This window comes from Trypanosoma cruzi, genomic scaffold, assembly GCF_000209065.1.
Source record: "Trypanosoma cruzi strain CL Brener 1047053515627 genomic scaffold, whole genome shotgun sequence".
Classification (NCBI taxonomy): Eukaryota; Euglenozoa; class Kinetoplastea; order Trypanosomatida; family Trypanosomatidae; genus Trypanosoma; species Trypanosoma cruzi.
In genome coordinates this window covers 24,110-46,623 of record NW_001849279.1, presented here as the reverse complement: position 1 = coordinate 46,623, position 22,514 = coordinate 24,110, and the positions used below count along the sequence as shown (strand labels likewise).

The 22,514-nt window shown below is 49.7% G+C and overlaps 15 protein-coding genes across 15 annotated transcripts, besides 27 other annotated features; all 15 read left to right on the top strand.

The window, feature by feature from the left end:
• Tc00.1047053505807.270 (ubiquitin hydrolase, putative) lies at positions 1 to 735 on the top strand (the record flags this gene model as incomplete). The annotated part of the gene is made up of 1 exon (XM_811544.1): positions 1 to 735. A coding segment is annotated over one exon (735 nt), but the record flags the coding sequence as incomplete, so codon positions are not given.
• Positions 1 to 22,514: part of a sequence feature (heterozygous, Esmeraldo-like haplotype) that runs on past the window's edge.
• Positions 1,094 to 1,145: a sequence feature (A-rich).
• Tc00.1047053505807.260 (hypothetical protein, conserved) lies at positions 1,264 to 2,943 on the top strand (the record flags this gene model as incomplete). The annotated part of the gene is made up of 1 exon (XM_811543.1): positions 1,264 to 2,943. One exon carries the CDS (start codon positions 1,264 to 1,266, stop codon positions 2,941 to 2,943), a length of 1,680 nt encoding a protein of 559 aa, XP_816636.1.
• Positions 3,151 to 3,207: a sequence feature (GA-rich).
• Tc00.1047053505807.254 (uncharacterized protein) lies at positions 3,223 to 4,122 on the top strand (the record flags this gene model as incomplete). Its single annotated transcript, XM_811547.1, has 1 exon — positions 3,223 to 4,122. The coding sequence occupies one exon, from the start codon at positions 3,223 to 3,225 to the stop codon at positions 4,120 to 4,122; it is 900 nt and encodes a 299-aa protein (XP_816640.1).
• Positions 3,273 to 3,293: a sequence feature (AT_rich).
• Positions 4,289 to 4,314: a microsatellite.
• Tc00.1047053505807.250 (hypothetical protein, conserved) lies at positions 4,375 to 5,427 on the top strand (the record flags this gene model as incomplete). The annotated part of the gene is made up of 1 exon (XM_811542.1): positions 4,375 to 5,427. The coding sequence occupies one exon, from the start codon at positions 4,375 to 4,377 to the stop codon at positions 5,425 to 5,427; it is 1,053 nt and encodes a 350-aa protein (XP_816635.1).
• Positions 5,593 to 5,625: a microsatellite.
• Tc00.1047053505807.240 (hypothetical protein, conserved) lies at positions 5,695 to 6,573 on the top strand (the record flags this gene model as incomplete). Its single annotated transcript, XM_811541.1, has 1 exon — positions 5,695 to 6,573. One exon carries the CDS (start codon positions 5,695 to 5,697, stop codon positions 6,571 to 6,573), a length of 879 nt encoding a protein of 292 aa, XP_816634.1.
• Positions 6,658 to 6,703: a microsatellite.
• Tc00.1047053505807.230 (uncharacterized protein) lies at positions 7,148 to 7,600 on the top strand (the record flags this gene model as incomplete). The annotated part of the gene is made up of 1 exon (XM_811540.1): positions 7,148 to 7,600. The coding sequence occupies one exon, from the start codon at positions 7,148 to 7,150 to the stop codon at positions 7,598 to 7,600; it is 453 nt and encodes a 150-aa protein (XP_816633.1).
• Tc00.1047053505807.220 (ribosomal RNA adenine dimethylase family protein, putative) lies at positions 7,861 to 8,895 on the top strand (the record flags this gene model as incomplete). Its single annotated transcript, XM_811539.1, has 1 exon — positions 7,861 to 8,895. One exon carries the CDS (start codon positions 7,861 to 7,863, stop codon positions 8,893 to 8,895), a length of 1,035 nt encoding a protein of 344 aa, XP_816632.1.
• Positions 9,043 to 9,070: a microsatellite.
• Positions 9,293 to 9,334: a sequence feature (A-rich).
• Positions 9,392 to 9,420: a sequence feature (AT_rich).
• Tc00.1047053505807.209 (hypothetical protein, conserved) lies at positions 9,423 to 9,758 on the top strand (the record flags this gene model as incomplete). The annotated part of the gene is made up of 1 exon (XM_811546.1): positions 9,423 to 9,758. One exon carries the CDS (start codon positions 9,423 to 9,425, stop codon positions 9,756 to 9,758), a length of 336 nt encoding a protein of 111 aa, XP_816639.1.
• On the top strand, positions 9,992 to 11,686 carry Tc00.1047053505807.200 (hypothetical protein, conserved; the record flags this gene model as incomplete). Its single annotated transcript, XM_811538.1, has 1 exon — positions 9,992 to 11,686. The coding sequence occupies one exon, from the start codon at positions 9,992 to 9,994 to the stop codon at positions 11,684 to 11,686; it is 1,695 nt and encodes a 564-aa protein (XP_816631.1).
• Positions 11,755 to 11,786: a microsatellite.
• On the top strand, positions 11,984 to 13,420 carry Tc00.1047053505807.190 (polynucleotide kinase 3'-phosphatase, putative; the record flags this gene model as incomplete). Its single annotated transcript, XM_811537.1, has 1 exon — positions 11,984 to 13,420. One exon carries the CDS (start codon positions 11,984 to 11,986, stop codon positions 13,418 to 13,420), a length of 1,437 nt encoding a protein of 478 aa, XP_816630.1.
• Positions 13,497 to 13,561: a sequence feature (GA-rich).
• Positions 13,587 to 13,610: a microsatellite.
• Positions 13,644 to 13,673: a microsatellite.
• Positions 13,760 to 14,668, top strand: Tc00.1047053505807.180 (2-hydroxy-3-oxopropionate reductase, putative; the record flags this gene model as incomplete). The annotated part of the gene is made up of 1 exon (XM_811536.1): positions 13,760 to 14,668. One exon carries the CDS (start codon positions 13,760 to 13,762, stop codon positions 14,666 to 14,668), a length of 909 nt encoding a protein of 302 aa, XP_816629.1.
• Positions 14,675 to 14,765: a sequence feature (A-rich).
• Positions 14,948 to 14,973: a sequence feature (AT_rich).
• On the top strand, positions 15,618 to 17,315 carry Tc00.1047053505807.160 (hypothetical protein, conserved; the record flags this gene model as incomplete). The annotated part of the gene is made up of 1 exon (XM_811535.1): positions 15,618 to 17,315. The coding sequence occupies one exon, from the start codon at positions 15,618 to 15,620 to the stop codon at positions 17,313 to 17,315; it is 1,698 nt and encodes a 565-aa protein (XP_816628.1).
• Positions 17,529 to 18,584, top strand: Tc00.1047053505807.150 (leucine-rich repeat protein, putative; the record flags this gene model as incomplete). The annotated part of the gene is made up of 1 exon (XM_811534.1): positions 17,529 to 18,584. The coding sequence occupies one exon, from the start codon at positions 17,529 to 17,531 to the stop codon at positions 18,582 to 18,584; it is 1,056 nt and encodes a 351-aa protein (XP_816627.1).
• Positions 18,628 to 18,686: a microsatellite.
• Positions 18,694 to 18,724: a microsatellite.
• Positions 18,807 to 18,828: a microsatellite.
• Tc00.1047053505807.140 (hypothetical protein, conserved) lies at positions 18,972 to 20,021 on the top strand (the record flags this gene model as incomplete). Its single annotated transcript, XM_811533.1, has 1 exon — positions 18,972 to 20,021. One exon carries the CDS (start codon positions 18,972 to 18,974, stop codon positions 20,019 to 20,021), a length of 1,050 nt encoding a protein of 349 aa, XP_816626.1.
• Positions 20,040 to 20,140: a sequence feature (T-rich).
• Positions 20,159 to 20,192: a microsatellite.
• Positions 20,284 to 20,337: a microsatellite.
• Positions 20,392 to 20,500: a sequence feature (A-rich).
• On the top strand, positions 20,515 to 21,369 carry Tc00.1047053505807.130 (hypothetical protein, conserved; the record flags this gene model as incomplete). Its single annotated transcript, XM_811532.1, has 1 exon — positions 20,515 to 21,369. The coding sequence occupies one exon, from the start codon at positions 20,515 to 20,517 to the stop codon at positions 21,367 to 21,369; it is 855 nt and encodes a 284-aa protein (XP_816625.1).
• Positions 21,438 to 21,471: a microsatellite.
• Positions 21,519 to 21,563: a microsatellite.
• Positions 21,849 to 21,914: a sequence feature (A-rich).
• Positions 22,147 to 22,254: a sequence feature (A-rich).

Genomic DNA, 22,514 nt, shown 5'->3' with positions numbered 1-22,514 from the left:
GCGGAGTACGTGGTTCTGAACTGGAACAGTCGGTGCATCGATGCGGGAATGGAAGTCAAATTGTCCCATAAGACGCACATGGCTCTGGCACGTTTGAGTTGCGTGCTCAGCAGTGCCCCAGGGGATGAAAGAACGATTGTCGATGATTATGTGCACACACCGGAGGTTATTGAGGACTACGTGACGCAGTACAGTGGTATTCATCCCGGGGATCTGGACCCGCTTAAATCCACAAAGTGCTTGACGAGCCGCAAAGCAACGTACTTGAAGCTGCGTGCATTGGTGGATCGTGGTGTGATATTTGTGGGTCACGGTTTGTACCAGGACTTTCGTGTGTGCAACATTGCGGTCCCTCCAGAACAAATCATTGATACTCTCATGATGTTTCACAAGCCTGGCGGCCGGTATCTTTCGCTCCGCTTTCTTGCCTACCATGTTCTGGGGGAGCGTGTGCAAGAAGACGAGCACGACTCTGTTGAGGATGCGCGCACCTCATTGCGCCTGTACCGCAAGTACCAGCAGCTGATGAGTGAAGGGACATTTGACGCCGTCCTGGACAAACTGCTGGCAACCGGAGCAGAGACAAGTTGGTACGTTCCAGAGGGCCGTGATGCCTTTGGCGCGTCTCCTGCTCTCTTTGCTGGCATACCGGGCTCGCTACTCTTTCCAGAGTCTCCCTCAACGCTGGTACCGACAGAGGCCGTTAAGGACGATGAATTCCCCTCCGCATCGTAAAGATAAATTCAAAATTGTGCTTTCTCCACCAACCACTCCCTATAATTGTTCGTTTTTTGCTCCCCGCCTTATTCTTTCCTCGCATTTTTTTTTTTTTTTTGTTTGGCTCCAATAAGTGAGTGGAGGGAAAGGACGAGGAGGAGAGGAGGAAATGATTGTTGGTAGTGATGGCGCTGGAATAGAAGGAGGAGATGAGGGGTGCTTCGCCTCTCTTCTTTCTACATGTTTGTCTTTTTCAGTCTCTCTGATTTTTGGGTCTGCCGCACCCGCTTTTTGTCGATATCACAAATACACAAAAACAACAACAACAAAAAAGATGCACACACGCAAAGACACTCAGTCTCCAAACGTGCCGCTGTTTTTTTTTTTTTTTTCCTTAATTTTTTTTTCCCGCCTTTTTTCTTTTTTTTGCGTTATTTTCCTCAAACCACGCGTTTTTTATTTTTATTTTTGTTGGTGGCACTTGTTTGCTCAAGAGAGGGAGATTCTTATAGAGGGATTGAGAGAGGTGGGGGGTAAAACGAAGGCATGAGCGCAGGGATCCTGGGAAAGACACACGCGGGGGTTCCGTCGTACCGAAGCGGGTATGTGTCCCCCTCCGGCACCAAAATACAGTACAGCAACGACTGGGTGAAGCACCATCCGCTTGAGGGCGATGGGCTGCGACCGCTTCTTTACCTGCACCTGTGGAAAAAGAATAAGGGCAGTGAGAGCCGGCTGAAAGACATACGCCTTCCCGATACCGTTGTGTACGAGCACAACTTCCCCCGCGCCTGGTACACCTACGACGGGGAGGCGAAGGAAATCAACAAGCACCCGGGCAAGATGCTGGATGCCCAGTCCATCTACGAGCACTTCAGCCGTTCGACGCCGGACTGCGATGTGGTCGCGCAGTTCCTCACCACCTGTGCCCAGGACAACCCCGCCATCTCGTCGGAGGGCGGGCTGCTCACGTACGTGAAGTTTTTTACCGCAGAATCCCTCCGAGAATTTCTTTTTTGCCCCGAACGCAAGCCAGACGGAATTCTTCAGAAGTTTGTGGTGCCCAAAGGGGAGACGACAATGCGGAAAAACTCGCAGCTCCAAGTTATGTGGTCACCACTTGTGACGGTGGTGTACAAGCGGACGAATAAGCAGCGGCTGGGTGACTTGCATCTTCCTGTCCACCTGCGCTCGGCCACGTTTGATGGGGATTGCCACCTGAGTGAGTTGTCTCTTATTGCGGACGAGTCCAAGGCGAGGCTGGAGTCTCTTTGCCGCGAGGTGGTTGACCACTTTTACTTCACGGATCTTAAACTAATTACCCGCATGGTGCTGAACTTTAAAATAGATGATGCCAATCGACCGTGGCTGCTCTGGTGCAGCTCTCTTCGTGTTTCGGGTGATAGACTGAACCCTCGGAACGTGCGGGTTCCAGTGGCACTTTCTATGCCAATTGAGGTGTTAAACGAGGGCTCATCCACGCGGGACCGCATTATTAAGAGTAGAGATCGACAGCAACAACTGTTGTTGTTGGACAAGCAACTCTTTGAACTCTCACGAGACTATGATTTTGGCCATCATTGCAACGATTCACATGTACGTGAGGCAAAGCGTCTGGGCCTTCAGCCTCTGAGTGAGAAGTCGAGTCCGAATGGTCAAGGAAAAAGTCTCTCGCGACGGAATCCACCGCATCCCTTGCACGATGCAATGCGATACCTTCGAGTATTATCGACGGAGCCTCAGGGTGCGGATTTATCCAATCGCAGTCCGTCTTCAGCAGCGCAACAACAGGATCAGCAGCGGCGCTCCCGTAATGGCTCTGTGCATCAGAGCCAGGCAACAATTGATGATGCTGAGGATCGAGTTAGAAGTGAACTTACTGCCATGGCCCTTGATGCGTGGTACACTGTATATTCCTCAGCGCTGTCGAAAAATCCAACCTACATGCCGACGAAGGACGTGTTTTTGGCGGAGCCACTCGTGGTGTCGCTGCAGCCGCCTGAGCTTGAAAGACTTGTAGTTATTCTCGGCCTTGAACGGAACCCAGTTTCTGAAGATCCACGCAGTTTCATGGTAAATTCGGGTCTTATTGGAACTGGGCGACGCTTAGATCGTCCTTTTATCAACGCGGAGCGTGATGTAAGAGAATTTTTTGATGAACTTTTTGCTTCCAGGGGCGGAGAGATTACACAGCAGTGCCTGGCAAATGATCGTTGGATTTGGTGAGCAACACCGCCAAACACGACGTCAAGTGTAACTCATCTTATCTTGGCCACCGCTTTGTCACCGGCTATAGAAGTCTACGGACAGTTTGCTTAAGAGTGGAAGCAAAGAGGGAAAGGGATGTGCGTCTGCCTGCTTGTCTTCATGTAAGTATGTGCACGTGTGACGTCTTGAAATGGAGTTCATCAGTTGTTTGGGGCTGCGTTGGGGTTTTTTCTTTTTTATTTCTTTCTTGCATCCACCCTTTTTTTCTTTTTTTCCTTTTTTTGCTTCACGTATTGAATGCGTTGCTCCCGAATAGTGGTTGGGGCACCATTCGCTACTGTACGCGCTTATTATTATTATTTATTTATGCTAAGCGGCCCTGTGGAACTGCCGGGGAATATCATCCGTGGGAGCACCACCTTCTGCTTAACGCGTGTGGGCGATCGGGCGTATTACGTTCCGCGTGGGTGTACGCTGGAGGACAAGCTACACTGCTGGCGTGTAAAGGCCGACCATGAGACGGGGCGCATCTTCTTTGTGAACTGCGGAGGTCTGGGGCCGAGATGGACGCTGCCCGACACGCTTGCGAATATCGATTTGTTGACCACTGCGGGGCCAGATGGCAGCCGCCATCGCCCTTCCTCTTTGCCTGGGTCATCACCAACTGCGAGGCATGCCGCTGCTGACGCTGTGGCGGCGGAAGCGAGGTCCCTGGTAGAATTGAGCAGCGGAAGAAAAAAAGGCAATGGCAGCGACACAAAATCTTTTTGGGATTTGTCGCTGGCTGGAAAATCATTTCTTTGCTCGGGCAAACAACCCCTTCGTGTTCACTCCAATGGGAAGAGAGTTGCTGACATTTACGTTAACGACATCGCATATCTGCGGTCATTTGACGAGGAAGGAAAATCACCAGCGTCTTTTGAGACTGCACTGCACGGCGAATTTGAGAACGCCAGAACGCCCCTCGAAGGCAGATGTGCCGAAACATCTTTGCTCGAGGCACAGTTACGGAGGAGAATTGAGGACTATGCCGAGGAGGTCACCACACTTCGTCGAAGGCTGGAAGACCAGGAGCGCCTCTTCATGGAAAAGGAACTGGCGCTGGTGGAACTGGAGGAGAGAATAGTGAGCATGAGGCTACACATGGTGGAGGCTGTGAGCGCGTATCGCCAGAACACATACTCGTGGCAGTCATAATGAGGGTGTGACACCCTCCTGGAAAAGGAGGGGAAGCATTGCATTTGTGTGCATTTAATTATTTCTTTATGTGTATGTGTGTGCACATCTCAATTATGCCTTCTCCCTCTTTGTTTACATGAACTTCTCTCCCATTTCTTTTTTAATTTATCCTCTTGTTGGTGAGTTTTTTTTTTTTTTTTTTTTTTTTTTGGCGTTTACGTCACGCACAAACACGAAATAACGTCAGGCAGACAATCTGTTTAGATACCGATGTCTAGTGGCACCACGGGCTACCACCCGGTCTTTGCCCCCCGCTTTGCGGGGGAGTTTGAGGAGCCATTGGTGCGGGTGCAGGGGTACACAGAGCCAAGGCTCACTTTTGTTCAGCACGCCGCCGTCGTTTTGGGAGTTTCCGCCACCACCGCGTTTCTGAAGCGTCCCATCGTCAAATTTGACTCCTTCTATTTTTTAAGTGATGTGCCGGGGGAGTCCAACCGCATCTATGCGTCGGACAAGCGCGCACAGTTCTTTCGCACACTATTTAGCGTGCGCTGGTTTTCCGGGCCGTCAGTATTGTGGAGCATGTCCGAGTACGTCTTTCTTCTTGCCGTCTTCACCTGGCTGCGCGAGGTGCTGTCGTGGGGCAGTAACACTCCGAGGGGGTTTGCCGCCGGTAGTCTTACCGGAGTGGCGTATGCAGCGGTACGGCACCCGTACGACGTATTACGTGCAACGTCAGAGACCACTGGGGGGCCCAAGAAATTTAGAGGCGTGGGAGATGTTTTTAGGACGGCATTACGAGAGAAGCCCTTTGCACTTCTTGGACTTTACCGTGGCTTTGCTTCTGCGGCGTGTGGTAGGCTCTTGCAGTTTGGCGCTCAGTTTGGTGTGTACAACGCAACACGGTACGACGGTGTATATCGCCAGACATGTGTTTTATTTTTTTACTGCCATCTGGGTGCAATTCTGGGGCTCTTTTTGCAGTATCCCCTTCTGTCCGTCAAGTATCAGCTGCACATGCGCAACCAGTTCACGACGGGCAGGCCCCACACATATCGATCATACATTTTGGAGGTGCGGGCACGGCACGGCATTACCAAAATTTATAGTGGTTTCTTCACCAGTCGGCCCATTCTCAACGCCGTTCCAGCGGCTCTGTTGATGACGCTTTACGATGTGTGCGCACGTAGGTACACGGAATTCCTGCACCCGGAGCTGCAGAAGGTACATGGGGAGGTGGATCAGCCGATTTTCGGCGTCCGCAGCGCCCCATACGTGAGTTCACTTCCAAAGTACGAGTTTGCGCGAAAAAATGATTTATGATTGTGCGGCGTGGCGAAGGGCAATAGCAGCGGTAGAGCGGCCATTGAAGCACTGCAATTCCTCCTCCCCTCTACGGAAAAGGGCACAAATGCCATTCCCGCTGTTGTGTTGTATTTGACCCCTCTTGTCACTGAAAAATATATATGTACATTGTCTCTGTCTGTCTCTTTCTTTCTTTCTTTCTTTTTTCTTCTCTTTTTATTTGGGAGGTGAGGTTGCGTGCGGATTGTCTGCTTCCGTCGTGGGCATTTTTGCCCTTGTGACGAAATGGATTTCTTAAAGCGAACATTTGCCGATACAAGGCTGCGGTATCATGTATCAAAGGTACTTTTTGCGGCTAGCACTTCTTCCGCAAAGCTATCGACGGAGTGTCTTTTGTTAGCGGAGCAGCACCCCACTCTAGTATTAGCCGTTCTACGCGAGAACCTTCAGCCGGGTTCTCACCAGTCGTACGCGTACTTGCTGCTACTTGAGAAAATAGTGGATGCCTGCAGTTTCTCCTTTCACGCAGCGATGGCGCTTGACTGCACTCTTCACGACAAACTAGTGAAACTTGCCACCACAAGAGCGGAGGGCGAAGAGAATCGAAAAGTCCGTCGTTTGGCGCGTCTGACATTGTTGGAGTACTCACGGATGTTTGTGGACGTTCCCGAATTGAAGAGCCTGTCGAGACTTGCAGGTTGTGTGGAAAAAATTACTGGCAGGAGTTTGATGCGGTCCATTGAGGTGGAGAGTAAGAAGGTCACTTTCGTTGACCCGCGGCCAGAAGACATTATTTTGATTAGTCCCACTGAGGTGCCTGCTAAGGCCTCGCTCCCGCCATCGCGAAAGCCGGCGGTGTGGTCCTGCCATGTGTGTACATACATAAACAGGCCGCACGCCACGGTGTGTGTTGTGTGCAGGACGCCGAAGGCAACGCGTCCCACCTCTCCACCGGTCCACAAGGCAATTAATGGGAAAACTGTGCCCGCGGCTGAAATTCTTAACGGGACCGTATGTCATGAGGAAAGAAGCGGTGATGAAAAGACTGCGACGTCACCGGACAGGAATGGCTTCTTTGCACCGGCTCCACTTCAAAAGGGCGAGGGGAGTGGGACTACAGGCAATACCTTGGTAGGAATTGTCGCTCCCCATCCCAGAGCATGAGGCATGATTCATCGTGCAAGGGCACCATTTTCTTTTTTATTCACTTTTATGGAATCCCTTTCCATCTTTCCCACAGCGTTTTCTTATATACATACATGGATATATTCAGATATATATATATATATATATAATGTGTATTTGATAGTTGATGGTGATTATTTCGCGCTGCATTTCGATTGCTTTTGTTTCTGCAGCGAGTGCGGATTTGGCGTTTGCACGTTTTATTTCTTCCTTGCTTGGATTTAAACCCCGGTTGGCTGCGTACATGCTTCGTGTTTTGGTTTTGCTGCGGAGTTTATTTGGGGGCAGAGGAGGGAACGCGGGACGTGAGTGCGGCTTCGCCCTTTTGGGGGGAGAGGTGACGAAACTGCGTATTTCTTCCTATTCTTGTCGCCGCTCATGTAGCCAAAATAAAATCCGTGAAGCAAAAGGAAAACCGGGGAAAAAAAGGCCCTTTAAAAGAAAAACAAAAAAAGAATTAATACCGGAGGAAAATAAAGTGGGAAATCACCGACGGGAGGGGGGTGGAGAAGAAAAGAAGTGGGGTGGGGGTGAAAGCACGTCGTACTAAACGATGAAATTCACTGCGCAAGAGGCAATCGCATATTTGCAGCGGTTTGTGGAGGGGGAGAGCGACCAGAGGTTTTACGTGGCTTCAGAGCCCAGCCCGGCCGCCAATGCGCGGGCCCTCTCTTTCATGGAGTCTTGCTGGAACTCGGCGGTGCAAAAAACAAGAGAGGCCACTTCGACAACGTCAGACAGGGCTCCTTCAGCCAGCAAGCATGCAAATAACAAGAGCGGCGGTGCGGTTGGATCCGCACCAGTGGAGCGCCCTCAATCTTCTTTAGACAATTTACGGGAAAGAGCTTCAGTTGTGTTTCACGATATTCCACCAGTTGCGGCTCAAACAACGAGTTTAAAGAGCCCAGACGATGCTGGCGGGTTTTTCTCTACAGCGGTTGTGCCTGCAGAACAAGGCACGAGCGGAAGAATTGGCCGCAACGGTATCGCATGGGTCGTTTTGTGAGTGGCTGCAACGTGCCTTTGCCCTGTCTTTTTCACTCCTTCTATTTTGTAGCTTGCTTCTATATACATGTGCTTTCTTTTTTATTTGTGTTCCTTTTAACGTCATCCAAATAAGTCTTGAGGCCTTTTGCTGAAGGGACTCGTTTGTCGCATTATCTTTTTTATTTTATTTTTCTTTTGCCTCATCTATTACATTCTCTTGAGCTTTTTTTCTTTTTTTTTTGTTTGGATTTGTTGGAACATGCGTAAGCGTTGCTCAGGATGCCGAAGGAGGCACGCACGGTTCCAATGGGTGTCATCACCGCGGAGCCGATACACGCGACCTCAAAGAAGTTGAAGTTTGCCACGCGGGTTTCTACTTTGGGGAAACCGGCGGCCCGCAAGGCGTCGAAAAAGAGTGCGATGGTGGGACTCAAGACGGGCGGCAGTCAGTGTGGCATGGTGTTCAACAAGGGCTTCGGGCAGCACATTCTGAAGAATCCGCTTGTTATTGCTGCCATTGTCGAGAAGGCGGCGATTAAGCCCACCGATGTGGTGCTGGAGATCGGCCCGGGCACGGGGAATCTCACCGAGAAGTTGCTGCAGGTGTCTAAGAAGGTGATCGCGTTCGAGGTGGATTCGCGTATGGTGGCAGAGCTCAACAAACGCTTTCAAAACACCCCTTTGGCGTCGAAGTTGCAGGTGATTCGGGGAAACTGTCTCGACCACGAGTTTCCCTACTTTGACAAGTGCGTGGCAAATGTGCCGTATGCCATTTCCTCCGCCCTTGTCTTCAAGCTGCTGAGGAAACCGACGTTTAAGTGTGCCGTGCTGATGTTTCAGCGGGAGTTTGCCCTTCGTGTGTGTGCACAGCCTGGCGCTGAGGCGTACTGCCGTCTCTCCGTCAACTCCCAGCTGCTGGCCCGCTGCAGCCACCTGATGAAGATCAGCAAGAACAGCTTTAACCCCCCGCCCAAGGTGGAGTCCAGCGTGATTCGTCTCGACCCAAAACACCCCGCGCCGGACGTGGATTTTGAAGAGTGGGATGGACTCGTCAAGTTTATTTTCAATAGGAAGAACAAGAAGGTGTCGTCCATCTTCCGCACCAAAAATGCCGTTCAGACCCTTTACGAGAAGTACTGCAGTTACCAGAAGATGGAGGGAAAAACAAGTGTCAAGAGTCTTGCCGAATTCAAGGAGCATTTAGAGACCGTGATGCAGGATCCTGTGTTCGAGAGCCGAGCGCGGCTTTTGGACCAGGATAGCATTACAAAACTCCTTTGCCACTTTACGGAAAATGGCATTCACTTTGTTTAGAGAAGGAAAAAGAAGGAACGGAGGAAAAATTGATGTTCCCATTGGAGTAGCTTTTAATCATTGTCGTTCAAACACCTGATGGGGTGCTCCCTACTAACGTTCAACATGGGAGGGGAACCGAAAGGAGGTTGTAAAGAACACACACACATATGTATATATATATATATATATACATTGTGACATGTGTGTGTGTGTGTGGAGAAAAAAAAAAGAAATATAAAAACGTGTAATACCTGTGTTTTGGGCTTTAGCTGATGCGGAGAAATATCTTTCTGAAAGGGAGTTGGCTAGTACTGATACTGTAATTAATTTGGATGATATCATGAAACCAAATCTCTTTTCACTCCGTTACATTTTGTGTTTCTGTCTGTGTTTCTCCAAGAGTGAGAATGTTTGCTTTTTTTTTTTTTTTTTTTTCTTCTTCCTTTTCTATCTTTTTGGAGTGTGGGTGTGGTGGTGGTGGGAGAAGTGAAGCGGCATATATATCCAGCTGTAGATATATATATATATATAATATTATATTTTGAATGCTGCGTCGTGGGTGGGTTGCTCCTGTTGTGGGGCAACGCTTTTCTCCGTTGCGGCTGCAGAATCGCCGGTTTGGGGATAAAATTGTGGTGGGGTCTTGCGCCGCACTTTCCACAAGTGTGACTATTCTTGGCATCTTTCACCTTATCGTGACGCCCGTGAGCCCGGCGATTGCCGCTGCGACTCTTTCAGCGGCAGCGGTGAGCGGGGCACTTGTTGTCTTTGAGGGCGGAAAGAACGAGGGTGGCACGACCTTTGGTGCCGTCATTGGCGTATTCTTCGGTGCGATGGGAGGCTACTACGCCAAGTCCTCCAAGGAACCGTGGCGGAAGTGATACAGCTGACGAGTTTTTTTTTTTTTTTTCGTGCGTGTGTGTAATTCCCTGCAGCGAAGAAGGATGGATAGGGGAGAACTGTAAGAGCGTTTCATTAAGAGGGAGAAAGCCCGCTAGTACTTAACTGCGCCGTTGTCGGTGCCTACTCCTGTGTGTTCTTCTATTTATTTATGAATTGCCGTTGCTCACAAACATAAGAATGCACACAGGTGGCGGTACCTCGATGCATTTAAATGTGCTTTTGCGTTTGTCTCTCGTTCTACTTTTTTTTTCCTTTGATTTACCTTCGCTCCGCTGGGTTTGTTTTTATCAAACTCAGTTGTTTCTTTTCAGTCACAACACACACGCTTATCATCACTGCTGCCATACTGCAGTTTGGAGAAATGCTGCGGCTTAGTTGCCTGCGCAAGACGGCGCTGCCGACAATAATCAATAAAGTTTGTCGCACTCCGGCGTATCTGCGACACGCACCGCCCGGCGTGTACGTTACTTGTGACTTTGAGAAAAGTGCGCGACACACGACGCTTCTCGTGGACGCATCGGTTGAAGGAGAACCCCCTATGACGAATGGCGCCTACTTACTTTCCTCTACAGGGGGCGATGACCTTGCATTTCAGCAGGCACATAGCGTGCTTGTTGGCTTACCTTTTGCACAGGATGCATCGCAGGCGTCACGCTTCCTGGACACTGTGCTGCGTCCCGCCCTAGCACGCAATGGCATGTCGATTCCGTTTGATGGCATACATACAATAGTCCTATTGGAGCTGCACCCCTTTGCCGCGCACGCCGTACAGGAGATAGTCTCTCGCTTGCCGCAGGTAAAGGTGGCCTGTAGTCCATTGATGGCTGCATTTCTATCTGACGCTGACTTTTTTTTGGGCGTGCGAAAGTCTTTGTGTGAGAACGACGCACATCTTCCTGCAAAGTCGATCACATTTGCTGGTGTGCCGCAGTCAAATCTTTCCCTGCTCGAGGATGGCTCCGCGGTTCCGGTCTCCGGCGAATGTCGCCATCTTCTCGTGGCGACGGGCGACCTTTCCGCTGCGCGAGAGAGGTGGCTGCGGGAGCGAAGGAACAAGCTGAAGCATTTTGAATCCTACGCCCTCTTCCTGTACGATCCGTCCTTTTATGCGATGCTTGCCCCCCCTTCTGCCGGTGCACACTTTGATTGGCTGCCTTTCGTCGTCCACGAGGCAGACGCCGCCGCGCTTCTGCCGTTGCCGGACTTCTTTTCTCTGCAGAAGTCGACCGGATCTTCCCTGTTGGAGGTCTGGAGGCTCCGTGAGCACGCGCACCGGGTGATAACCGCGCTGGAGAAGTTTCCGGAGACGCAACGCGTGCTGACTGCGTGCTACGGCGAGGTTTCTGGCGGCGCCGACGGTTACATGGAGCGGCTGGAGCAAACAGTCCAGAAGTTGGAGGAGTTACGAAGTCGTCTCGGCCGCCGTTTGGCTACTGACACCGCGCGGGACGTGGCGAAGTGGAGTGCCGTCATGGAGGAAAAGATTTTGAAGGAAATTGTTTTCACCAAAAAGGCGGAGAAGAAGACGTCGGAGGAGGTGCTTTTGGAGTACAAGCAGTGGGCAAGCGCCTCGTACCTTGGACGACTCTCACGCTCACTCGCTCTAGCGGGCGCAACACTTCCCCCCGACATCCCATCGGAACCGGCCCAAGAGGCATCGCCATCGTCATCGTCATCGTCAGCGTCGAGCAAAGACACAGAGGGGGCGGCCGGCGTGCAGCTGCTAAAAAGCCACTTTGAGAGGCGAGGGATGGCGTCGCTCACGCCCGTCCTGGAGCGGGAGGAGATTGATGTCGTGGTGTTTTTGGCAATGGGTCCAGATGACTTTAAAAAGGTGTTTAAGGCCACGTTTGGTGTGGCCAAGAAGATGGAGCTGCTTCAGCAGGAACTCCGGTCGTCACATTAATGCAAGACATTGGGAAAAGGAGGAATAAAACAAACGGTCCGGATATAAAAATGATTTCTTTTTCTCCCCACGCAAACACACACACACACACACACACACAAGAGACATGCCGGTGTTTTTGTTTTTATTTTTTATTTTTTGTCCGGGGAAACAAATAGGCAAAGAAATCAACAGAAGTGTTTCTTGTGCTTCTGTGTGTGTGTGTGTGGGGAGATATTTCTGGTGTTTCACGTGCACTTCTGGACAACCCCTTTCAATTTGCTTTATCTCGCACCAAAGGCAGGTAGTTTGATTTTGATGAAGCGCGCCAGGAGCCCCTCACCGCAGGCGTTAAGAAACAAGATCTTGCCGGCCTCTTTACTTGCTGAGTGGAAGCTGATTCATGGTTCCGTGTTGGCGTTGCCGCCGTCAGCCGACGTGGTGCGACGCTCACTGGTTGGCATTCCTGGAAAGAGTCTGCGCCTCAAGGTGGCCGCCTTTGACTTGGATGACACACTCATCGTGCCGCGGAGCGGGGCGGTCTTTCCTCGTGACGACCCCAGTGACTGGAAGTGGCTGCTGCCGGTGGTGCCGCAGTACTTACGGCTGCTGTACGACGAGGGCTTCATGGTTGTCATCTTGAGCAATCAGTCCGGGATTGGGGGAAAGGGGTGGAATGTGAAGAAGGCAGAAAGCATCAAGAGGAAGATTGTTGCAATGAGCGAGGCTCTTCAAATGCCACTGACCGCCTTCCTTTCCACAAAGGAGGATGTCTGGCGGAAACCAAACGTGGGAATGTGGAGACTTCTTGAGGAACACGCGAGTGCCGTCGCGGCGGCGAAAATTATTGTTGCCGGCGATACTTCCGGGCACGTCTTTTACGTTGGGGACGCCGCTGGGCGGAAGACCGCCACGTTGGCAGGGCGGAAGAAGGACTTCAGTTGCTCCGATCGCAAGTTTGCCCTCAATATTGATGTCCCGTTTCTCACGCCCGAGCAGTTTTATCACTGCCCGAAGGCGGAGCTGTTTCGCAGTGACGGTCACAGTACCCAAAAGGGAGTGGAGAAATTTATCTCCAAGCGGCTCTTGGCGGCGGCTGATGCACCGTGCGAGGTGGACTGGGACGGATTGGGTCCCAGTGAACTTCAAAGCCTGCAGTCATCGTACGATAACCTCACGATCAACTGCATTAACGCAGATGGGGAAAGATGCACGTTGCAGACAAGTTCACCGGCGGCTTTTCATCGGACGGCGCAGGAAATGGTGATATTTGTGGGATACCCTGGATGCGGCAAAACAACGTTTTTTAACCGCTTTTTGAAGCCGGCCGGCTACGTACACATCAACCGGGATATCCTCAAGAAGAAGGAGAAGTGCCTGTCGGAGGCCGAAAAGTGGTGGAATTCCGGCAAAAGTATCGTTGTCGATAACACGAACCCGTCGCATAGTGACTGCATGCCTTTTATCGCCATGGTGAGGCAATCTCGTCCTGGCGTCACCCCATTACCGGTGCGTGTGTTTGTGTTTCAGGCATCGAAGGGGTTGTCGATGCATATGTCGAATGTGCGTGCCCGACTTGGTCTTTCACCGCGAATCAGCCGGATTGCTTACAACGTGTTTCAGTCAAAACATGAAGTCTGGTCGTCAACATCTGTGAAGACGGCGAATGTTGGGGAAGTTCTTGAGATTCCACCAGTGGCGTGCTTTGAGGGCCTCCAAGAGGGTATAAGAAGGGAGTTTTTTTTGCTGTCGTGAGGAACACTCTGATTGCAAAATATTGGAGTGCCTTATTCCCTTTATTCTTCACAAAGTAAACATGCACATAAGCAAATTATTTATTTCTTGTGATCTTTTTATCTTTCTGAATCTTACTTTTTTCTTTCTTTTTTCCTTTTTGGCACGGCTGTGCCGATGCCATCCGTATTTTTATTTTTATTTTTAATTTCTTCATTGGAACTCGTTGAAGGAGCGAGAGGAGAAAAAGAAAGAAGGAAAAAAAAAAAAAAAACAGTGATCAAAGAAAGGATTAAACAACAATAACAGCAAAAAGAACACAAAACAAAACAAAAGACAAAACTAATAAGGAGGAGGGAAATGTCACTCAAGGTTGGTTACATTGGGCTCGGCCTTATGGGGAAATCGATGGCTGCCAACATTCTCAAGGCCGGATTCCCTCTGGTGGTGTTTAACCGCACCACTTCAAAAATGGAGGAGTTGGTGCAGCAGGGCGCACAGGCGGCCTTGTCTCCAGCGGACCTTGCGTCCAAGGTGGACATTGTCCTAACGAACGTCTCCGACTCCCAAGATGTGCTCGATGTGGTTTTTGGAAAGGAAGGCGTCTACTCGGGCATTTCCCCTGGAGCCATTTTTATTGACAACAGCACGATCAAGGCGTCAACCGCCAGGGAGATAGCGGAGCGCATGTGGAAAGACAAGAAGGTGCGTTGCCTTGACGCACCCGTTTCGGGTGGTGACATCGGTGCCAAGAACGGCACTCTTACCATCATGGTGGGTGGCGATGAAGAGGCAATGAAAAAGGCCTTGCCTGTGCTGCGTGCGATGGGCAAAACGATCACATACATCGGTGAGAGTGGAGCCGGTCAAGTGTGCAAGGCTGTCAACCAGATTATGGTGGCGACACAGATGGTGGCCATGGGCGAAATGCTCGTTTTGGCGAAGAAGTGTAATGTGGACGCCGAAAGAGTGATTGAGGCTGTGAAAGGTGGTGCCGCGCAGTGCTGGACACTTGATGTGAAACCACAGCGCCTCTTTGCTGGCAATCGCGAGCCCGGCTTTAAGGCCGCCCTTCAGAGCAAGGACCTCGGCATTGTGATGGACACCGCCAGGGAGTTTGGGGCTCTTTTGCCGAGCACCGCCATCAACGCGCAGCTGTTTCAGTCGATGGTGCAGAATGGTGAGGGCGACAAAGACAACTCGGCGGTGGTCGGTGTGCTGGAACGCCTGGCAAACTGCCGCATCACGGAAAAGAATAACGCAAACTAAAGACGATTTTTTTTTTTCCTTTTTTTTTACTTTGAATTGTTTACCCCCTTCTTATTTTCTTTTTTCTTTTTTGTTTCCTGTTTTTTTTTTTTTTTTTGTTGGGTGAGTTTTCATTGGTGGGTTTGCATGTGCTCGAATGTTGTGGCACACGCGTTTTTGCGCCATTGAGGCGAGAGAATATTTTTGCTGACGAACCCGAAACGTCTCCGCAGTGCAATTGCTGCTTCATCATGCATAATTTCTTATTGTCCTTTTTTGTTTTGACTGTAAGTACACACCTATAAATAAATAAATATAAATATATACGTACGCATTTGTACTTGCTGTTGTAAATTCGGCGAGCTGATAGATGATATCCACGTTTATTTTTGACGAGGAGCCAATTTCTTGGTTGCGAGGACTTCTTCAAGAGGAGTCTTGCGATGCGGCGCGGAAGGAATTGCGGCAAGCCGCCGGAATTTTTTTTTTTTCGAGGACTGCCACTTTGATGTGAGAAAATGCATCGGTAAATTGCCTGAGGGGTGCGTAGCGGCTGCTGCGCATCTCCAGTCCATTGGCTCATGCAGTTGTCGTGCCGGCACAATTTTTGGTTCCGACGGATTTCTGTTTTTTATTTTATTTTGTTTGGCGAGGAAGACACAATGGGGCTTGAAATAATTTGGCCCGAGCCGGACAATTACGTGCCTTTGGAGGTCAAATGCAGTGGGGGTTTCTGGTGGAGGCACTTTGACACAAATTTGAGTCTTTCTCATTGCGGAATTGGGCTTGAAGTTTTCACTGGTTCGGGTGTGGGCGGGGCACCCCTTTTGACTCCCTCATTTCCTTTTTTTTTTTTTTTTTTTACTCTTCTTGCTGCCCCTTTACATTCTGAAGCCAAAGGGGGAGAAGGGGTTAAAGAGTGTTGTTTTTGTTGTTGTGTTTTTTTTTTTTGGCGTCGGTGGCGGCAAAGATGGACGCAGGGACGCTGGGTTGGTTTGAAGAGGAGCTCGATGCCAGCGAGTGCGCCTCCGTGAAACGTCTTTTTCTGGATAGACGGACACTTGAGCAGGATGAGGGCAGCGAGTTCCCGCGTCTCCTGTGGATTTGTCGCATCATTGCTGCGGACCACCGTGTACTGTGGGAGCACCTTTCTTCTTCATTTACGGAGGATTTCAAACAGCCCGTGGATCCCTGGAACGAGCAGTTGGCGGTGAAGCTGCTGCGATTGCGGATTGATGTCATGAGTGACGCCGTAGCCGCGTCTCGGTTGCGTGAGGAGCTTGACGAGCATCTGACCACCACACTGAAACCAGCCACTGCAACACCACATGTCGGCTCGCAAATTGTGGCGAAGGGAGCCGACATGTGTTCTTATGTCGTGTGCCCCGCCGCACCCGGCGTGGAGGGTTCACTGGTTTGCAACGCTCCACTACCAGCGTTTGGTGATCTTTTGCGTGTACCTCGCGAAAGAATGTTTTTTATCGATACAGTTGTGCAATACTGTGACTTGGGGCGAGTTGTCCATGCATCTGGCGAACTGTCGAGCATGATTTCTGGCGATGAACCACTTTTAGTTCTTTCGCTTATCTATGAACGGTATGTGGCGGAAACATCGCACTGGAATGAGCTGCTGTTCTCGTGCCCCGGCGAGTACCCCAATGTCCCAACTTTCTGGGATTGGGAAGATCTTGCAGAGCTGGAGGGCCTTGACGTGCTAGATGACGTGCTAGCTAAGAAGGCACAGTTGGCGCAGTTTCAGACAGAGACAATGGCGGTCTTGCCTTTCATCCACGAGGCTCTTGCGGGAAGCTGCAGGCTTGGAAAGGATGAATTTCTTGAATGCTTCTCTATTGAGGCGATGATGTGGGCCCGTACAACGTTTGACTCTCGCGCCTTTAATTTAAATGTGGATGGACGCGTCGTAATTGCTTTGGTGCCCGTCGCAGACATGATTAACCATCACAACCGCAGTGATGTGTTGGTGCGAAAGGTGGAACCCAACGGGGGGGATTTTGTAATGCAGATAGGGGCAAGTTTGACCGCCCAGGATATTGGTCGGGAAATATGGATGAGTTATGGTCCGCTGCAGAACTGGGAGCTGTTGCAGTTTTACGGGTTCGTAGTGGAGGGAAATGAACACGAAAGATTGCCGTTTCCCTTTGATTTTCCGGAAGGTGCCGTTGGTGATGAGTGGGACGGGCGGCGGGCCGCACTAGTGGCGACGTATGGACTGCACCTTGCGGGTTGCTGCTGGATATGTCATGACGGCCGCCCACCGCCTGCACTTGTGGCCCTTTTGCGCGTGCATTTGGCGGAGGCGGAGGAATTTGACACGATGGAGCGCAACGGTCCATTTGCGAGTTTGGGCGCCGGGACGGAGGCGCGGGTCGTTGCCACGATAGCCGATACCATCCGGTGCATTCTCGACCTCTTCAGCACCTCGTTGGAGGAGGATGAACGGCTACTGGAGAACGGCAGCGGCCCCGTGGCGACACATGCCGGCGACGACGGCAACACCCAGCCGCTTTCGTGCAACAAGCGGTTGGCCATTCTTCTTCGCGTGGGAATGAAGCGTATTGCCCATTGCTCGCTGGAGTGGTGCAACGCCGCTGCAACCGCCATTGTTGCGCAGACGGAGGCTGCAGCCGGGAGTGCTCTCAACGAGTAAAAAAAATAACAGCAAACAAAAGGCATGAATAAATCCACAACAAACAAACAGGGTCTGCGCTCCAATGGATTCTGCGGCTTTACCGCCTTTCTTTTTTGTGCTTGTGCTTGCCGGTTGTGATTACAATTTCTTTCCTTCTTTTTGTAAATGTCTCAGAACCAACCGGAAGGAAACGAAGGAGGATAAAATTTGTACCCAGTTTAGCGTGTAGAAATGATGGACGTAAACCTCTCATACGGCGATCTTGGAACCCAGCCGCTTGCGTCGGTAGTGAAAAATCCTGCGCTCGTTCGCTCGCTCAACTTGTCTGGTAACAACATTGACAAGGAGCTGAGCATTGAGATAGCTAACACGTACATTAGCTGCATGGTGAACTTGGAGGAGCTCGATCTCAAAGACAATAAAATAGGCCCCCAAGGCGCAAAGCATCTTTGCGACACCCTCTTGAAGCACTGTTCCAAGTTGAAGTATCTCGACCTCAATGAAAATGGCATTCTTGACGAGTCACTTCTGTATGTGGCTTATTTACTACAAGAGAAGCGCCTGGAATCGCTTTTCTTGGTATCGAACCACCTGACCCAACGGGGCATGCCTACTCTTTGCGACGGCATTCTTTCGAGCCGACATATTCGAGAACTGACATTAGCATTCAATGTTCTTGGTGACGGAGGCGCCTCCGTGGTCGCCAAAGCCTTGAGGGGGCACCCTTCACTACGTTCACTAGATATCAGCGATAACCGCATTGGTGATGCGGGGGCGGTAGACGTGGCTGCGCATCTTATTCTGCCACGCGAATCGCGTCTGGAGTCGTTGAACCTCTCCGTCAATTGTATCCGTGACGTGGGCTTTTCTGCCATTTCTGAGGCGGTGAGAAACACGCAGAGCAGGCGGCTGATTCACTTGGACCTTGGAGGCAACCACGAGGTTGGATCCGATGGGCGAGGCGCGTTGATTAAATGCGTGGAATCGATGAGACACCTTCAGTCTCTGGACTTGTGCTCCTGTGGGCTTTCCGACGAAGAGGGGTGGGGACTTGTGGGGGCCGTTTCCTCACGCAACTGCGGAATTACGGCAATTGAATGGTTCAACAATCCGAAAATGCGGCCCGAGACCGAGAAGGCGCTTTACGAGGCACTGAAGGCGAAGAGGGCTGCTGCGCGGGATGCAGAACAACATTGGCGTCAGTTGAAGATTTTTTCCAGCGTTTTGTTGGGTGCCACTTTGCTGACGGGCCTCACCGTTGCGTTTCATCAGAGACGCCATCGATAAGGCTCCTCCAAGACTCGTGCCGTGTTTGGGAATTTCACGATGGTTTTTCTTTTTTTTTTTTCATTTTTTTTTTGTTTTAACTTTTTTTTTTTTTTTTTTTTTGGTGTCCCACAAACAAACACACACACACATACATACACGTAAAATATAAATGTACATAAATAAATAAGAATATGTTATTGACTTATTTGTCGGACGAGAGGCAGGCGGGGATTTGTAGAAAACAACAACAACAACAACAACATGTATTTGTCAATATCTCTCTTTGGGCATTTCTCTTATTCGTTTCTTTTTTTTTTGCAGGCTTTGGAAGCGTCTTGATTCCTTCTTTGCCACCCAGCCCCACAACAACCCTTGCAGCGTCACGCCACCATTATTGTGAATTCCATGGCAAACCCACACGAGCAGCGGGAGGACCCCTTCAGGGAAAAGATGTTTGACTCTCCCCGCGCAACTACCGTGCCGCAGGCAGATGTAGCAGGACAGACCATGATCACTCCTTTTGCCGAACCACAAACAACGTACACCACTTCAGAGCAGCCGGAACGATCTGGACAGCCACAGGGTCACACGACCTCTAATCAGATGTTCAACCTGCAACAGCCTTTCTACGAGAGCCCCAAATCCCCTGGTTTATCAGGGCCGTTACCTCCACAGCCTCCATTATCGCTCACCATGGAAAAATTTGTGCCAGGGACGGGGGAACAGACACAAGAGCAGCGACAGGAACAGCCGAAGTCAAACTCCAGGTTTTGGACTATTGAATTTTACCAGCGCTTCTTTGATGTTGACACCCGTCTCGTACTCCTTCGAATGAGTAACGTCTTGGTGCCTGTCAATGCGCCAGACTTTTTGATGCACCGTGAATGGCGCAACGACGCCTTACAAACTCCCTCATATGAATTCCAAGAGGCAGATGTTACGTTGTCGCAAAAACCCGACTTGTACGGTCCCTTCTGGATCTGCACCACCCTGTGGATGGCATTGGGTGTTGTCAGCAACGTTATGAGTAGAATTGCGTTTGGGCATCAGCCCTCTGATGACAAGAAAAAATGGGAGTATGATTTCACGATGGCATCCATTGCCTCTGTCGTTATCTACAGCTACTGCTTTGGACTGGGCTGTGTTGTGTGGGGAGTGATGAAATATAAGGAGCTACCGGTGACATTGCTGGAAACGTTGTGTCTCTACGGGTATAGCATGTTTTTATTTCTGCCTGTGACGATTCTCTGCGCGATTCCGGTGTCTGCACTCCAGTGGGTTATTGTGATGGTGGGCGGGGTGTGGTCAACGGCATTTTTGCTCATTAACTTTTGGCGTCTTTGGGAGGCGACGCTGAATCGCGTGTGGTTTTTGGGCATCGTGACGGTCGTCAGTGTGTTCCATATGTTGCTGACGATGTCTTTCAAGTTTTATTTTCTGAATTACAAATTTTAGCTGGAAATGACGCCAAGCAAAGAAGAGGAAAAGAAGGAAAGGAATAAAACAAAAAACAAAAAACAAAACAAAAAAAACAAAAAAAAAAAAAGAAAAGAAAAGAAAAACGAGAAGAAAAATGGTCCAGAGGTTTCCTCTTTTTTTCTTTTTCCTTTTTTTTTTCTTTTCTTTGTTGTTGTTGCTGTTGGTAATGATGCCTCGTGGAAGAAAAACAACCAACAAAGAAACAACCCTTTGACCCATTATGTGGAGAAACCACCTTTATATATAAATATACATATATGTTATACATGCATACATGTGTGTATACATATATGCTTCCATTTGTTTGGCTGGTTTACTTTCTTTTGCTGTGCTTCCTGGTTGTACCTTTTTTTTTTTTTTTTTTTTTTTTTTAGGTTTAGGATTGCAATTCCTTTTTTTCTTTTTTAGTTTTTGCTGGCTTTTTTTTTTTTTTCTTTTTTTTCCTTTTTTTTTTTGATTCTTTATAAGAATGCGCCCGGTGGTTGTGATTTTGCTTCACGAGCCAAGTGATACCCCTGCCTACATGGAGGTGTACCTAACCAAGCGTGGAATTGACTACGTCACCTACGAGTTTTGGAAGGACGAAATGGCAAACCTGGTTCCAGCCTCCGTCAAGAACTGCATCCGTTGTGTCAAGAGGGACGGCGAGGCGTGCCGCTTCACTCCTGTCTCCGAGACGTCCGTGGAGGGGGAATATTGTTGCATTCGCGGTGTTGCCAGTTTTGGCGGCTCGATGAGTGTCAACGACGAACTTCCACACTACGCACCAATTCTCAGCTTAATGCGCTCATGCATTGAGACGCGTACCCCTGTTATTGGTCACTGCCTGGGAGGCCAACTCCTGTCGGTATCCCTGGGCGGGCGCGTTGGCCCCTCCGAGCACGTTGAGGTGGGGTGGATTGACCAGGAGGTCGTAAACACCGGCGCCTGCGGCATAAAGGATTGGTTCGGTGGACGAAAAGTGATCAACGTGTTTGAAATCCACACTGAGAGCTTCTCCATCCCGAGAGGGGCGAGGCGGATTGTGAGGGGCAAATATTGCGCCAACCAGGCATACCAGGTTGGGGACCAATATGCCCTGGGGCTGCAGTTTCACCCAGAGGTGGATGAGGAGAAGGTGAGGAGTTTGACTGCACCGAGTTTTCCGTCGCTCTACACGAGAGAGGAAATCATGGCCATGGATGAAGAGGAGTCCACACGATTGTCTCCCGCAGCCATGAGTCGTGATGACATTGAAGTGTGTCTACGTGATGGGCGCATCGAGCGGAACCTGCCCATTGCAGACAGTATTTATGACACGTGGTGCTCGGGGTTCATTCTGTAAGTGATAAGTTTTGGATATTTATATTTTTCAAATGAAAAAAGAGGCAGTAAAAGAAAAACAAAGCAAAAAACAACAACAACAACAACAACAAAACAACAACAAACAAACAAACAAACAGCAAAAAGAATCAATTAATTTTAAGGAGATAAAAAACAAAACAAATCAAAACAACAACAACAACAAAAACAAACAAACAAACGAAAGAGGAGGCAGCGGGTAATTAATGCCATGCGCAGCCTGTGGGACAAATATCTATTCTTCCTTCTTCCTCAATACACATTCGACGACGCATGTGGGGAATTCTTGAGGCTTCTGCCGTTTCTTTGGACTCTGGCGCGGTGTCGAAAGGACAGGCAGGGGGCTGGGGTGGGGGCTTAAGAGAGCTGTGTGTCTGGGCGAGGGGAGGGGGAGCAAGCACGGTAAAGAAAAAGAGGATACAACCGTTGGAAGGGGTGAGGAAGGAACTCTGCAAAGAAACCTCCTCTCTTTTCTTCCGCTTTTTTTTCTTTTCTTTTTTTCCTTTTTTTGTCTGTTATATTTCTTTTGAACGGCTTTCTTCTTTCTTTTCGACGCTCGTGTTGCTTCGCTGTTGAATCCGCCATAAATTGGACCCCCTTCCCCCAAGGCTTTGGACGCAACTGGAAAAACCTCTTTTGCCTCCTCGCTGCGCCTCTCCCCATCCATGTGTGCGTGCATTTACAATTGTACATGAATATATCCGTCTGTTTCAGCGTTCTTATATTATAATCTTGTATCCGAGTGTGTGTGTGTCTCTTGTTTTTTTCTTTTTTTTTTTCTTGTTTGTTTTGCTTAGGCGTTTTTTTTGTTTAGCCGTTGTTTTGTTCTCTTCTTGTTTTTTTTTTTTTTTTTTTTTTTTTTTTTTTTGCTGCCCGTTGCCCGGTAAATTCCTCAGTGCACTTCTGTAATGGCAATACGTGGCAGCGTAAAACGCAGCCAAATTGGGGGCCCTGCAGTAGGAAAGAATTTGGGTAAATAGATGAACCAAACGCTTTTTTTTTTTTTTTCTTCTTCTTCTTTAAAACAATTGCATGAACAGCTCGAAATTCTTTCGTTTGTTCTAAGTGAATTCTCCACTGCCACTTTATGTGGCGCCTGGCAGTGGGCTCCAGTCTTGTTGGCCTTTT